The sequence below is a fragment of the Embiotoca jacksoni genome, unplaced genomic scaffold (assembly GCF_022577435.1).
Source record: "Embiotoca jacksoni isolate LCO1_2020_lvr unplaced genomic scaffold, fEmbJac1.0.p SCAF_91, whole genome shotgun sequence".
NCBI classification, from domain to species: Eukaryota; Metazoa; Chordata; class Actinopteri; family Embiotocidae; genus Embiotoca; species Embiotoca jacksoni.
The window spans coordinates 536,018-550,787 of NW_027185449.1; the positions used below are offsets into that span (position 1 = coordinate 536,018).

The following is a 14,770-nucleotide window of genomic DNA, read 5'->3' on the forward strand; positions in this document are numbered from 1 at the left end:
ACCAGATCTATATAAAGACTTCCTGAAAGCTGCAGCAGACCGAATCTATCTAGATTTTATCAAACGGATAAATGCACCTCTCAGGTCAAAGACTACAGTTGTTGTTTTTTGTTTTTTTTACCCACTGTGACCTATAACAATAAAACCAGCTCCATTTCCTTGCCAACGATACCAACCGATAACACGAGTAATCACAGCAGGTTGTACCACATTAAAATGTGCTATCATCGAGGAGGCAGATCCAGAAAGGGGTTGAGTGCAATGGGCCGGGGAGCACATTAAGGAAATCCGTATTTACACCGCAGGAAATAGATCCGAGTCGAATTCCGCAGCCCTCTTCCTGATGTTCAAAGAATTCATACGGATCAAGGACACGAGTGGGTAAGGCAATTTTTGTGCGACTGTCCTCCTTCATGAAATAAAAGACGCTCGGGGATAACTGACGAAAGACCTTTCACTCTTCAGAACTGCTTTGCTGTTCTTACGTTTAAGTAGGTGAATATTTACCGACCGCTCAAGCTGAAATACATCAACTTAGGTAGGTAGGTAGGTATTTACTTTATTAATTCCTGAGGGGAAATTAAAAAAAAAAATTAAATTTTTTTTTACAGGTGTGTGTGTGTGTGTGTGTGTGTGTGTGTGTGTGTGTGTGTGTGTGTGTGTGTGTGTGTGTCGAGCTGGCTATCATTCAGAAATGTTCAATACAAACACCTTGACTTTAAAACAGGTTCCGAAATGACACCTTTCTTTATAACAATTTTATAAAATCCCATATTGTGTAAAAGACACTCGCGTCTTTGCGTTGACTTTGTATGTACTCGCTCCGTGGAAATAATTCGCTTTGCGTTTGGTCTGAAGACGGCTTGAGACTGTGATTTACTTCCGTGTAAACGCAGGAAAAGCTATGAATTTTAAAATAAAAACATATTGTTGTGTCAAAATTTGTTACCCAATGAAAAGCCTTTTTTTTTTGAATACTTGATAGCATTGCAGCAAATGGGTTGGTGGCATATAATAATATTTTTTGAATTTTTAGGTTTCCACATCAGACATTTAAGCTGAAACAACTAGATCTGATGTGAAGTAACAATAAGTGAAACCTGTGTTCGCGGTTCTGTGCCGTACCTCGTCCGGGCTGGACGCCTGATAGACTCTGCACGTGTCCTCGTAGTGCTGCTCGGCCTCGGCCTGGTCGGTCACGCCGTTGGCTTCGTACACGGGGGTCACGTTGTGCACGAGGGCGATGGCCTTCACCGCCTCGTGAACTCGACTGCTGATGGTCTTTCGCACCTTGGTGGCCGCCAGCGCTCGGGAGGCCGACAGGTCGTGGGTGGGCTGCAGACATTGTACAGAAGGTACTGTGGTCAGAAGAAAGAGCGACCTGAGAAAGGAATCATAAACGTCTCTTCTGATGGGAGTCTTTCACTGTTGTCAAGGTTTTTTCCAAGAAAGGGCAGCCCACGGTAGGTCAACAGAAAAAAAAAAAAGGAAAAATAAACAAGCTGTATGAACATCTTAAACAACCTCTTCCTGTGTCATGGCGAAACGTCAAACTTTGTGGCATCGCCAACGGCGACGCCCTTTGACCCAAACACATAAGCCTCTCAAGACGTCATCATCAACGTCTTAAAGCTCTTCTGACCTAATTTGATATCGATGCGCTCAACCAGCTCGAAGAAACACGCGAAAGTATGAAAAACGTCATTTCCTTTACAGCAAACTCGGCAGTGTCATGGCGAGTACGCTCAAAATGGCCGCCACGCCACGGGCACACCGTACAAAAAGTACGTATAAAAAAACAAACAAAACAGGGATTACTAAATGGACACATCTACGTTTTAGTCTGAGGAGAAACTAGCCGCTTCCCTTCACCAGTCTCACCCTTCGCCGTGATAGCGGGCCAGTAAACATAACCAGATGTGCGGAGTGAATATGAACAATCTGCATTGTGGCTTTGCTATTTTTAGACGGCGGTGGGTTTTGCGGGGGGTTAATGGTACGTCATTAAAGGAGTCCGGTCAGTGCTTCGCTTGTCGGCTAATCCTGCTTCCTGCTTCACTGACCTCTGGTGTCAAGGGGGGACAAAGAGTGTCATCTGAGGCCAGGAAGCATTCGACCAAACAATAATCACAAACTGATATGTTTCTTAAAACAATGCTGGCGTCTGTTTGTTTTTACCCCCTTTTCCCAAGCTTTTGGAATTTCAATCTTTTTTTTTTTTTCTTCCTTGTTTTGTTTTCTGAATGTTTCGTTCATTTTTCCAGTCACTACTTCGACACCAAGCAGAAGACTAATTGCTCCGTCGTCTTACCTGCGTGTAGGCGCTGAACACGTGGCTCTGCACTTCGTCCATCGAGTCCATCCCGTACGCCACGGTTCCCAGGTGGAGCCGCCTGAACACCATTTCGTTCTGGGTAAGAGTTCCTGATAAAGGTGACGTTACATAACAGGCATTTCAATTGTGATATATATTTTCTAAGATGAATTCAGCACAGAAATTCTTAAATAATAGTTTTTGTTTTTTTTAATAATTTCTACACTTTTAGTGGTTTTGAAATTTACAAACAATAATCCAAAAAACAAGAGTTTGCATGTCACACATGGTGACTGCAAAAAAAAATAAAAAATAGCCAGAAAGCCTTTGACACTACACACGACTTCTGTATCCTCCCACTTAACTTTAAGAGCCAGTTCTGCCAGTGTATCAAAAATACTTTTTGGGGGGCGGGGAAGGGGCTCGTACATTAGCCCGACCTGCAGACCCCGCCGGTCTTATCGCTGCTCTGGATGAGGGAAACGGGCCGATCGCTTTATTGGGCATGAGGGCTGTAAATCTGACGGGTAACACCTCGCGCCTGAGGAAGTGCACTGGCAGAGGTGTTACGCTCTAAAAGGTGTGTATGGATAAGAGATTTAAGGGACCAATAAGTAGCAGAACTCCCCCTCCCCCCCCCACCACCACCACCACCACCTCGCCCCACCGCAGAGCGACACCCCCCGCCCCTCGACGCCGGGGAGGGAAACAACTAAACTCTGTCTTACAGGAAACTTCCTTTTTGCAAATCCTCAGCACTATAACGTCTCGTTTCAGTGCCTCTGTAGTTTTTTTTTTTTTTTCTTTTGAAGGGTAAGCATGCAGAGGAACCTGTTTTGTCGGTCAGGAGGTAGGAGATGCGCCCGAGCTGTTCGGGTATGGTGCTCGCCCTCACCACCGTCCCGGGGATCTTGGAGTCCTTCTTAATCATCCAACTGAAAACCATCTTCCCCATGTCCAGATTGACACGCAAACTAGAGCGAAAGAAAGAACAGTGCTTCTTTTTTTTTTAACTCCGTATACATGTAAATATGCTGCAGATGAGAGTAAAAGAGAGCCTGACGTCGCACCTGATGGGCACGATGTGGGAAAAGAGCAGCAGGAAGCGAAAGATCTGCAGGTACCAGCGGCCGGCGAAGTGCTGGAGGGCCACCATGACCAGCGACACGCCGACCAGCGCCCCGAACAGGATCTTAGTCAAACAGTTCACCTCCAGGTCGAACAAACCCACCTATCAACGACAGGCTGACGTTAGCGATCAAATGCAAATACAAAAAAAGGCCCGTGTAGGTAAAGTACAGCATCCGGTAAAATATCGAATCACTTCCTTTGATAATAAGCATTTCATTAGAATTTTTTTTTTTTTTCTTAAACGAAGATCACATTTTCCGCAAAACTCATCAAGAACATTTTTGCCGCTTGTTCCAGATTCCATAAAAAAAATAAATAAATAAATACAAAAATCCTCCTTTGTGCCACAAAACGTTTCAGATGTTGCTTTAGGCCGCGGCCCACACTACTGTACCTTGTGCCTCGGGTTGGAGGTGTTCATGACACTGCGCAGCTCCTTGCCAGTATAAATCACGACCCCCACCACGGTGCCTGGAGGGAGGGGAGAGGAAAAAGGAACAAAAAAATAAAATAAACGGCCTGGGGTCAATATAATAAAGGTGCAACATAAAACACAGTACGTCAAGAAGATGTTTCCCAGACTTATAATCTTGACGTGAGTCGACTTTTTCTAATGAAGAATGTCATTTGGAATACAGGACGCAGATTTCCAATTGCTTAACGGGAACCACATGTTGAAGTGGACTCCTGCAGAAGACGTTTATGGCGAGCTGCCCTCCTTTTTTTTTTTTTTTTTTTTAAATGTTTTTGCTGCCCCTCGTTATTTTTTATTTTTTTTTTCAGTGTTTTTGGTGAAACGAGTCATCAGTTACGAAGGAAAGCCGGTCCGGGCTACTTCCTGGTTATTAGCAGCTTTTATAGGCGCGCCGACAGTCCAGATATTTACCAGAGGCGACGACGGTGCTCGCCCACAGCGTGTTCTCGATGCTGAGGCTTTCGTTCACCGGCGGGTCTCCGTCTTCCTGCAACAAGGTCAGACGAGGAGGTTTTTGTACGCAGAAAGCAAGAGTTCAAAAGGCAACATTTCTGTCTACAATTATCTATTAAAGTCACTATATTGCACAATATTGGACACCTGGTGCATGAAAGGCAACAAAGGGAGATTAAAAAGGAGAGAAAGTTCAAAAAAATTCTAATATGGAGGCAGAATATTCTTTTTTTTTTTTTATTAGGATGCATTTTTAATACGTGTCGCCGTTGATATTAGGGGCTACTTAATACTTAAAAGCTTAAGGATGAAACTTCGGATACTAGATAGCATCGCAGCGGATCGTAAAAAGCCTCGTATTTACATACAAAACGCGTATTTGTATAACGGATGCAGGAAATACTTTTGCAACGAAATAAATGTTGTAGCATATGTCAATAAAGCAAGTGGAGGACGGACGTTTTCATTGTCAAATTTTAATACATCCAGTTCATTGCAAGGGATTTTACAGATGGTGGAAAAATATTTGCGGGAGTGTAAAAGTGCAAATTCAGTCCACGCTGAACTTTTCTTCAGTGTGAAATAAAGTGTGATGTTTTATTTTTCACGAGCGTTGTCATTTAAAAATCCTATTGAAAACAACACGTATGTTATAATGAGCGATACGACCCGTATTTGATGCCTTAATTATTGACCATCAATTACACGAAGGCAACGTGTCCCTTTTTTTTTTCTGCCAGTTGACCCACAAATCTAAATCTGTTTTCTGAGTCACATTAAAGATCAAATTCTGCTCCAACTTTAACAAAACCTGACAGATCAAGCATTGAATGACGGGATGTTAAATTGGGACCCTTGTTTTATTCCTTTTAGCTCACATGCTGAATGTAAACGTTTTTGACAGACGTTCATGTATTTACAGATGCAGCTGGACTGAAAATTGTAGAATATTGAGAGAACGTTTGTTCGATTACTATTGTGATGATTTTTTTTTTTCAGCCTCGTCTCGCCCCAGTTGGACGGTGTAAAAAATGTTTATAATTGACATAAAACCGATGCCGTTGACATAAGATGTTTCATAGCTTATCAAATTAACACATTTTATCGTATTTGTCCATGAAAGACAAAAGATTGCGATAACGAATGAATTACAGCGGCGGCAAAAGACTAAAAGCTGACTTTGTCGATTTTACGATTCGGGCGTTTATTCAGACGTGAAACCGACCAGATTCCCGTCACGTCAACGTAAAGGGGCCGTAATAATAAGTCAGCGCTTACCCGGGTGAAGGTTCCGATGAAGTTATGGATGTCGATGTTTGGTTCTTCTACGTACACGTATGATCTGACCTGGAGAAGGTCCTGCGAGACATTGACGACAAATCGATTCTCATTCACAGTATATTTAGTAGTTTAATCTGGTTTAATCCAAAACTTTTGTGACACGTTCAGAAAGAAAACCTCACAAATTTGTTTGACAAATATGGCGGTTGAATATCGTTTATTCTGCAGAAACATCCTGTCGACAGGAAGCACAGCTGCAGTTCAAAGTTCCAATTAGACCCAAGACTGAAACTGGCAGGTATTTTTATGACATGTAATATGATAGAAACTAGCGTCAATCGTAATCTTGTGTTAATCGTAAAAAAAATGTTATGTGTATAATATGAAATTTACTACATCATCCTGAAAATTTAATTTATTGACTGTCAATTCTCTAAATCTAAAAATATCCGTATGAATATTTGTCTTTGAAAAGGCCTTATTGGTTAAACACTCATCTAAAAGTCCAGGCCTGAGGTGAATCTGTTCACACAACGCCATCCTTCTCCACCCTTCTCCACTCTTCTCCACCCTTCTCCACTCTTCTCCACCCTTCTCCATCCTTCTCCATCCCTCACTGAATGACTCACCGAGGCGGTGGGCAGTCTCTGCGTGCAGGCCACTGGGAGGCGTAGTTTCCAGTCCGTCTCTCCGTCCAGCTGGTCGGTCCGCAGGAAACAGGAGCCTGGGACGGAGAGAGGACGAGAGCTGCTACCGACGGCGCATGATAGCACACTCACCCCTAGGGGGCGACGATAGCCACGCTTTCAGTTGAGAGGAGGGACCACACAGACTGTTACTGTGGACTACGGCACCGACTGTGCAAATCTATGCTTCAAAAACATGCTGACGGTGCTCATTTTATTCGAGTTATGAATATTATTAAGGGGCTGTGAAATAATTTGATCCTTCGGGAGGGGGGGGGGGGTCACATGAACAGCGGGTTCTGTGAATGGGCGGCATTTTACTGAAGTTGGAGGCATCCACTGCAGCCCCCCCCCCCCCCCCCCCCCCTGCTCGCCCTTTCCCCAAGCCTGCATGCGTCATCCTGCCCACAATTCCCCGTCCCGGCCTATAGGCTCTCCATAATTGACCTAATGGCCTCCACATGGAAGAGAGATAACCCCGGCTCTATTTCCAGTAAAACAAAGTTGTTGTTTTTCTTCCCCCGACAGGAAGACGCAACAACAACAAGCATCTAGTTTTCCTCACAGAGCCGCATTTGGCTTTTTCTCCGGGCTGGAAAATAAAAACAACTGGCAGTGATTTTTTTTTTTTTTTCTTTGCTTGAGATGCACGGTGCCTTCAGGGGGGTTTGTTTATCTTAAATGCGACAAAGCAATGAGAGTTCACCAAGTTTGTGTTATCACGGACAAATGTTCTCCTAATCCATATTTGATTATTCAGATGAGGCATCCTCCTCGTGTCTCCTGTCCTCCCCTTGAATTTGATTTTTGTGTCCCTTGATTTTCATTTTCATAATCTTCTCATTTGAAAGACAAAATTGGTCCCGGACGTGGATGAGGAGAGGGAGCGATGTTTGGTTCGCGAGTTGGAATATCCGGGCGTTAAATGCAACAGAGTGAAAGTTTATTTTCTAAATTACTCTTTGGGTGAAGTAATAATTCAGTGTTCGTTCGCTGTGTTAAAAAAACACGATTCAGCGCTTCTACTGGTGTTTACTGTGCAGCTTTATTGCCGTGTGAGCAATTTCCCAGCATGCCTTCGTTACTTACTTTGTAACTTAAGTATTCATGTCGCATTTTTTTTTGTTGCACACATTTTAATATATATTTTTGCCAAATATGTTTTGTTTTTTTGTAGTCATTTCTATCTAAAACCTTTACGGTGTGATGAATATTTAACTGTACTTGAATTACTTGCGCTGCTACGGCTGGTCAAGTTAAATATTTTCCACATGCGCGGACGCGATTTTTTTTTTTTTTTTTTTGAGTTCAGGTTTAACTCTGTAATTCCACGGTCTCACGTTTACACTTGAATAGATTTGATTTGAAAATGTGCAGCAGTTTGAGAGCGATTAATGTACTAGCGGACGCGGTTACAATTTATCCGTCGTCGGGCTTCCTGTCCGGAGCTCAGGGGGCTAATCCCTTCCCCCTTAGCGCCTTTTTTTTTTTGTTAAACGAGTCATTTCCCCAGCCGGCCAGGAGCCAGCCGGTGCCTGTTGTGGATACGTTGGATGAATGACCAGCAGATGTTTACCATTTCTTTCAGAGGTCCTTAAAAAGATCATGTCAGCAGGAACACGCTGGTTCTAAAAAAGAAAAACGAGCAGAAAAGACAAAACATCAATATCACTTCCTGGTCCTGCACTTTTCCTCCTCCCCCTCCGCAGGAAAACAAAGTACGACTTTTTTTTTTTTTTTTAGCTCTGGACAGACTCAAAAAAATGTAACCGTGCATTGATTATTGAGAAGTGGTGGATAGTAGGTTAATCTAAAAAAAAAAAAACACAATCCAACTACCAGTTTCACCTCCACTGACAAGTTCATGCTTCCACATAACTCTGAAACCACTCAGTCATTATTAGCAAAATGTGTTGGACAACACGTGTGACCTTTTTCCCTCAGCTGCTCTCAAATGAGCGACTCAGAAAAGACACTCTCGGTAGGAAAACCGAAGACAGAAGTCACGTCTCGTATTTCATGTACAAAGACCTCGAGAGACGTCAGTGCACGAGCGGAGCGACACAACCAGACAGCCCCTCAAGAAAAACTGAAACTCAGAGATATCAATGTACACACTGTAAAAAAAATAAAATAAAATAAAAATCTTTCCATAAATAGTACTTCATTGAATTTGTGTTTAGGATCTAATTAAAAGCATTTTAAGTTCCCATCTGCAGCGTGTGCGTCGACTGTGACAGGCCGCAGCTCAGCATTGATCACAAGATTACAAAATCTTTACTAACTCCTTTCACCTTAGTCAACCAGAGGAGCACAGAAGATTAACAGCCCCCCCCCCCCGCACCCCACCACCACCCACCCCCCTCGTTATTTGCCGTCATATAAACGGTAACTCGACAGTCCTAAGAGGCAAAACTATTCACAGATGTGGACGAACCCCTCCCTCACCACCACCCCCATCACCCCCCCAAACAAAAACCCTTCCAACAAACCTTTTCCACGATTATCAGGTCGCCGACTTGGATACTGCTGCTTTTAACCTTCACGGTGCCTGGATGTACAGACACAAATAAAAAAAAAAAATTAAAAAAAATGAATGAAGGAGCTAAATGTGGAACTTTTATGAATCTAAACCAACCGTTTAACCATAATCTTTAGATGTGTCTTTCTCACATTTTTTGCGAATAAATACGTCCTTGAAAATCAAACTTAAATGTGTTTTTTTGGGGGGTTTTTTTTGCGTGAACTGCTGTCCTAAATCCCTCACGAGTCACCTCGGTTGAATTTTAGGGGAGCAATTCTCCGTGCACATTTTGAAAGAATGCCGGGGGAGTTGAGCCTTTTTCTCTCATTCCACTCCGAATGAACGGGCAAAATTGTTTGGAAGAGATCACTGACCCTTGAACTCCTGCCGTGACCTCTGGGCTTTGCATATGTAAGACATTAAAGCACGTATAATATTGCTATGCATTAGGGGCTCGCGGGGCTTCACACGAGAGCCCAAAAAAAACAACAACAAAAAAAAAAAAAACATTTTACCATCACGGACATACAGATAAATAGCTAATTCTGTTGCGGCTACACGTCACAGTTTTCAGAATAAAATGTGACAGAAATATCTTTTTTATTTCATCTAAAATACTCTACGCTGATATCTCATGTAAGGAGCTAAGACACACACACACACAAAAAAAAAGGAAAAGTTTCTTCCGATGCTAGAAAACATTACACCGAGTTCTGACACCATAAAGTTTTCTATAAACCACCAAAAATATGCGCAGGGGTCGCTATCATGGAGGCAAGCAGTCATTGTGTTTATGGGTAAAACAAGCTGCCACATCAAAGGGCCAAAGTGATGGAAACCACAAGAGGTCCCCTGCTTTTTATTGCTGGTAGCACTTTATACCGAGGCCTCTTATGTACACTTTTACATTTCTGCTTTGAATTACCCACCATTTCCCCCAGCCCCTATAAGCTTTAATAGGACCGACCCCTCCTACAGTTAATAAGACGCCGAGATGCCGAGAAATGAGCAGCACGCGGATATCGACACAAATATCACCCCCGGTGTTGTTCTCGAGCTTTTCCTTTTTCTTACCTCGCATGGAAAGCTTGCTGTAAATCTGAGAGTTTACTTCTTTGTCTCGAAGGTAGCATCTTATTTCTTCCACCGCCTCTCGCATGATGGTAATGAGCAAAACGAGACCCTGGAGAGTAGATTATCATAATTAATATGAAACTCTAAAACACAGTAGAGAACAACAAACAAACAAACTTTTGAGTGTGAGAAAATAAAAACTGAACCAGAATTGACTTAAAAAAAAAAAAAAAAAAAGGAACCGAAGAGGCATGAAACGCAAATGAATGTGACCGTAATGATTAACAGTGAGTGAAACACCACATACCAAAGGGACCCAGTAGGTGTAGAGGGCACCTAAGCGTAACTCCTTGACAAATTGAGAGCAGGCCAGAAGCAAAAAGTACAAGTTGAAGAAATACTTGAACTGATTGAACAGCACCTGAGAACACAAAGCAAATAAGAGCACAGTTGAAATAGAGTTAAATGTGCACGTGACACTTTTTCATAACCTGAAGGTGATAAAGGCATCAATTGCTGAACCACAATTTCAAATATTTAACAATGTGTCCTTTGAAATTAGACTTTTCTTTCAGGAAGTAGTTTGATTGACAGAAGCGGTGACCTAGGAAACAATTGAAAAAGTAGTGGAGGGGCGCCATGAATGCTATCCTCTATCTACTACTATATGGGCATTAAAACATATACACATCATTTTCAGCGTTTGAAACATCTGGTCAATGCAATATAATAAATGGCAACTATTTTGTTTTTCCTTTATTTGTTTTTAAGCACACAAAAAAAAGAAAAAGGCTTTGGGGATTTTTCAGTTTTTTGACTCTTCATTCACCAAACATGAGAAAATAATAAGCGAAAGCCTCGAAAATAAAAACTACCTGACTAGTTGCATTGCTAATCATAACTTAGTACGTTTTCTCGAATTTTCTCAGTGAATTAAAAACTTTTTACGATTTCTGAAATTAATGGAAAGGAAATCTAATAACAATCTACAATGATTTGAAAACATTGTCCACTAGGTGGCGTGCCGCATCGTGTCGCTCACGATGAAGCCATTATATCGCGATAATGTCAGTAGAATTTTTGGTATGATAAAAAAATATTTTGTATAAAGTGCATATTGTTTAAATTACAAAACAACAACGACGATCATATCTGAAAGTGGTGAAGTTACTTTAAAAAAAAAAAAGGGGGGGGGCGTGGCTTCAGTCGTGTGGAAACAGAACCACAGTAATATGTTGGTTATTACTGGATATCTGAAGGCAAAATGTTCTGTTTATGCCGACGTCTAAAACTATAACGATCATTTTGTTGCTGTTGTATGTCCTTGAAATTAATAATAAGATATTTTTCTGTATTTTGTCATCGAAAATATCGTTATCGCAGAAATACCCTGACGTATGGTGACATTTGTTTTAGGGCCGTTACCGTCCGTCCTTATCGTCCACACTGGCTTCATACACCCAGGAAATATCAGCGGTAATAACTCCTACGATAGAAATGATCTCGCAGCAAGTTTGTCCTGCACTCAAATGTGTATAATTTCACAGTATGGATCAAAATATCACAAGACCTTCACACAAAAAAAAAAAAAAAAAAAAAAAAAAAAAAGTAAATAGATTCACAATATGTTTCAGAGAGAAGAACTTCTCGGCATGAACCTGATGTCAACATGAAGCTTCGCAATTTGCAATGCAAAGAAGTCTTTGCTCTTGTCTATTGCTTTCCAAACAAATTGGACCTACTTTCAATGTCTGAGTTGATAAACAAAAATAAGATCTTAAGACGGGCGAATGCCCAGAAAAAGCAAATGCATATGTAAATCAGGTAATGCAGCGATCAAAAGCGCTCCAGCTTTAGTAACTGCTGGCCGTGCAAGAAATCTCCAAGCAAAGTCACACCTGTCGCTTTTTTTCTAATAACACGGACGTGGTCACGAAGATCTGCTGCTATCGGATTACGCAGCCGTTTGTCCAAATGTGGTTGAAACTATCTATCGAGGATCTTCAATTTTATCAGGAGAGATTGCACTATTTAAAAACAAAAAAAAAAGGCAAATTATCTTCTCAGACCGAAGACAGTAATTAATATTCAATCTATAAACCGAGCCTGTGCATCTTTATGAGCCGTGCAAACTGAGCATCTGTCAACAAAAATGCCCTTTGGAATAAGTTATAGTAATAAAAAAATGTAACCAGCATCTGTGTCTAATCATCCAGAGCCAAAATCTAAATTTGCCCTAAATAAATGAGCGTGCATACTAACGACTAAAGCCGGCTCACTTCCTGTTTACGCCTACGATAGGTTGAATGGGGGATAAAACTATTTCTACCATGTGGATCTTCTAGATTTTCCAAATATCATTAGACTAAACAAGTTCAACACAATTCATCCAACGTTTTCTTTTTGCTTTATATTATTGTGAACTAAATATCTTCGGCTTTTTGGACTGATTGTTCAAGGATGCGAGCGACGTGGAGACGCCGCTGTAGTTCTAACAGGCGCTCGTCAGTACAACCCGAACATTTAAAGGCTAAGATGCGAATTGAGAAATTTACTCAACACTTAAAAATTACGATTAGTTGCAGGAGGGTGGTGGTGGTGGTGGTGGATTTTGAGGGGTTAAACGGAGGGAAGGTGACATGGTGACCTCTGACTGATACTAACCCCGGGCAGGAAGGTGAAGAAGTTGTACTTCTGGTTGTTAATGACATTCCTGGGGTACCTCTGCTCCCTCTTTTCTGGGTGGCCGAGCCACACCGTGCGGGGACGGAAGTCCCCCATGCCACAGCATGTCGACCACGGGCAGCACCTGACGGGGAAGAGGGGGTAAAACAGAGTTCACATTTAAACTCACTGTTTTGTTCAGTGGAAGACACGCTGGGAAATAGACCGTTACATGGCAACAAAAAAAAAAAACATTTTAGAAATGAGTTGTTGTTTTTGAGGATATTTCACTTGTTGTGTTTGGTGAAGCTGCTCTGTATTTCTTTTTTTTTTTAATTCTTTTTTTTAATGTAATTCCAGTCACATCTCTTTGTTAATGTGTTGCTTATTGCAGCTGCCACGACGGGACAGGGCTGAGCTCAACCTCCGTGACCGGAGAATGCAAAGAGATCGTGGGCTGTAAAATAAATATTAACTTTATCTGGAGATGGGGCGGTGACTCCCTTCAACTCAGAGCTCAGTAGCCCCCGGGGTTAATAATTAAACTACTTGTAATGATATAAAGCACCGACTGTAAACGAAATATGAGACTTTTATGACTCACTACATGGACAGCAAACACAAGTTTACCTCTCCCCCTTTATTTAATGGAGTTGGAGTTCCTGCATAGAGCTGTTTATCTGGCAAGAATCTAATCATACAGTACGTATCATAATAACAGGGGTTACAGTACAATATATTGCACTATATTGCAATACACATTTTTTTTTTATATATATATAATTTTAGGAAAACTGTCAATAGCATCAAAGTTAGCAACGTGCCTTTACGCTACTTCCTGTCTCAGTTGATGTTGGAGTGAAAGAGCCAAACAGCTGAAGATAACGTAGATTACAACGCTGCTATCTCTCAAAAAAATGAACACATCTTTGCAATGTGAACTTTTAATTAGAAAATAAATAAATATTTACACTGTAAACACCCCGCCCAGCTACAGCAGAAACTGTGACTCCAGCTAACGACACAAAACGACCAGCGGGGAAAAAAAAAAAAAAAAAAATTCATCGACTTCGTATTTCACGGGTCAAGTTGAATGGGAGTCTACGGAGGTGGAGGTTTTTGGAGCCCACCTTCATCTTTCAGATGCTACGTCAACTTTTTTTTTTTTTATATATATACGCTACGAGCCCAATCACTAGACAGATATATTTTAGATTTGAGGCTATTTGTTTTCTCTATATCACACATTGCATTATAATTTCTATTCTCCTTCTTTTACCCCTTATTTCTAATTGCAGATTTCATTTTATTCCCAATTGCATTCTATTGTTACAAATCCTACTTGTGCATTTGGTGGTCACCAATAATAAAGTTAGATCATTTATATCATACTGTGTGTATATATATATATATATATATGCATGATCAGGGCTTCAGCTGCAGCTCTTTGCAGTCTTTATTACAGGAGGTGACGTCACCATCAGTCCTTTGGCTGCATTTCAGCACCGTGTCCTCCCTGTTTTCCTCCATCATCGTTTTGCAAGGCCTCCTCATCCTCCTTTTATTTATTTTTATTTTTTAATGCTGGGCTCAAACTAACACACGTTATACGCTAAAAAAAAAAAAAAGAAGAGAGTTTTATGGGTTTATTTTTTATTTTTTTTAAGCTCCAACCGAGCAAATATTGACATGGGCGTCAGTCAAATGCACTTGCTCCACAACTGCACCCCGGAACAAGGATGTCTCATGGTTTAGCTCACGTTAGCTGTTTTTTTTTTTTTTAAAAGCTTCCACGAATGGTTAAACATCCTATTTATTATCTCGTGTTTCCTTCCCGAGTTGCTATTTTTACCCTCTAAGCCCGCCACCGTTAAGCTGAGCGGTCCGGGACGATGTCCGCTCCTTGTAAACAATGTTAACGGCTGCAGCCGACGAGCTAAAAAAAAAAAAAAAAAAAAAAAAAAATTATAATAATAATACGTAAACAAAAGGCTTCACGTTAAAACGCCCCTTACCCATTCCTGTGTTTACTGTCGTGTCTTTTCTGCCGCCTCACGGGTTGTAAGGGGATATTGTCGGTCATTCCTGCGGCCCCCCTTTTTGGTTTCAGCGGGTGGAAGGCAGCCGCCGGTCGGTCCGTGCTCGGCTGGCGTGTCGCGGTTCTGGGC

The 14,770-nt window shown here is 41.6% G+C and overlaps 1 protein-coding gene across 1 annotated transcript in view; it reads right to left on the bottom strand.

Moving 5' to 3' along the window:
* LOC138193672 (probable phospholipid-transporting ATPase IIA) overlaps positions 1 to 14,770 on the bottom strand; it is a 31,890-nt gene extending 17,120 nt beyond the window's left edge. Inside the window, exons 1-14 of the mRNA XM_069141842.1 lie at positions 14,618 to 14,770; positions 12,603 to 12,747; positions 10,246 to 10,359; positions 9,939 to 10,047; positions 8,833 to 8,891; positions 7,917 to 7,968; positions 6,284 to 6,378; positions 5,652 to 5,732; positions 4,332 to 4,407; positions 3,840 to 3,916; positions 3,385 to 3,545; positions 3,146 to 3,288; positions 2,312 to 2,424; positions 1,126 to 1,335 (exon numbers count right to left, since the gene is read on the bottom strand). Of these exons, the coding sequence (XP_068997943.1) occupies positions 1,126 to 1,335; positions 2,312 to 2,424; positions 3,146 to 3,288; positions 3,385 to 3,545; positions 3,840 to 3,916; positions 4,332 to 4,407; positions 5,652 to 5,732; positions 6,284 to 6,378; positions 7,917 to 7,968; positions 8,833 to 8,891; positions 9,939 to 10,047; positions 10,246 to 10,359; positions 12,603 to 12,747; positions 14,618 to 14,685 (1,503 nt within the window). The 5' untranslated portion in view covers positions 14,686 to 14,770. The remainder of the gene's footprint in view (positions 1 to 1,125; positions 1,336 to 2,311; positions 2,425 to 3,145; positions 3,289 to 3,384; positions 3,546 to 3,839; positions 3,917 to 4,331; positions 4,408 to 5,651; positions 5,733 to 6,283; positions 6,379 to 7,916; positions 7,969 to 8,832; positions 8,892 to 9,938; positions 10,048 to 10,245; positions 10,360 to 12,602; positions 12,748 to 14,617) is intronic.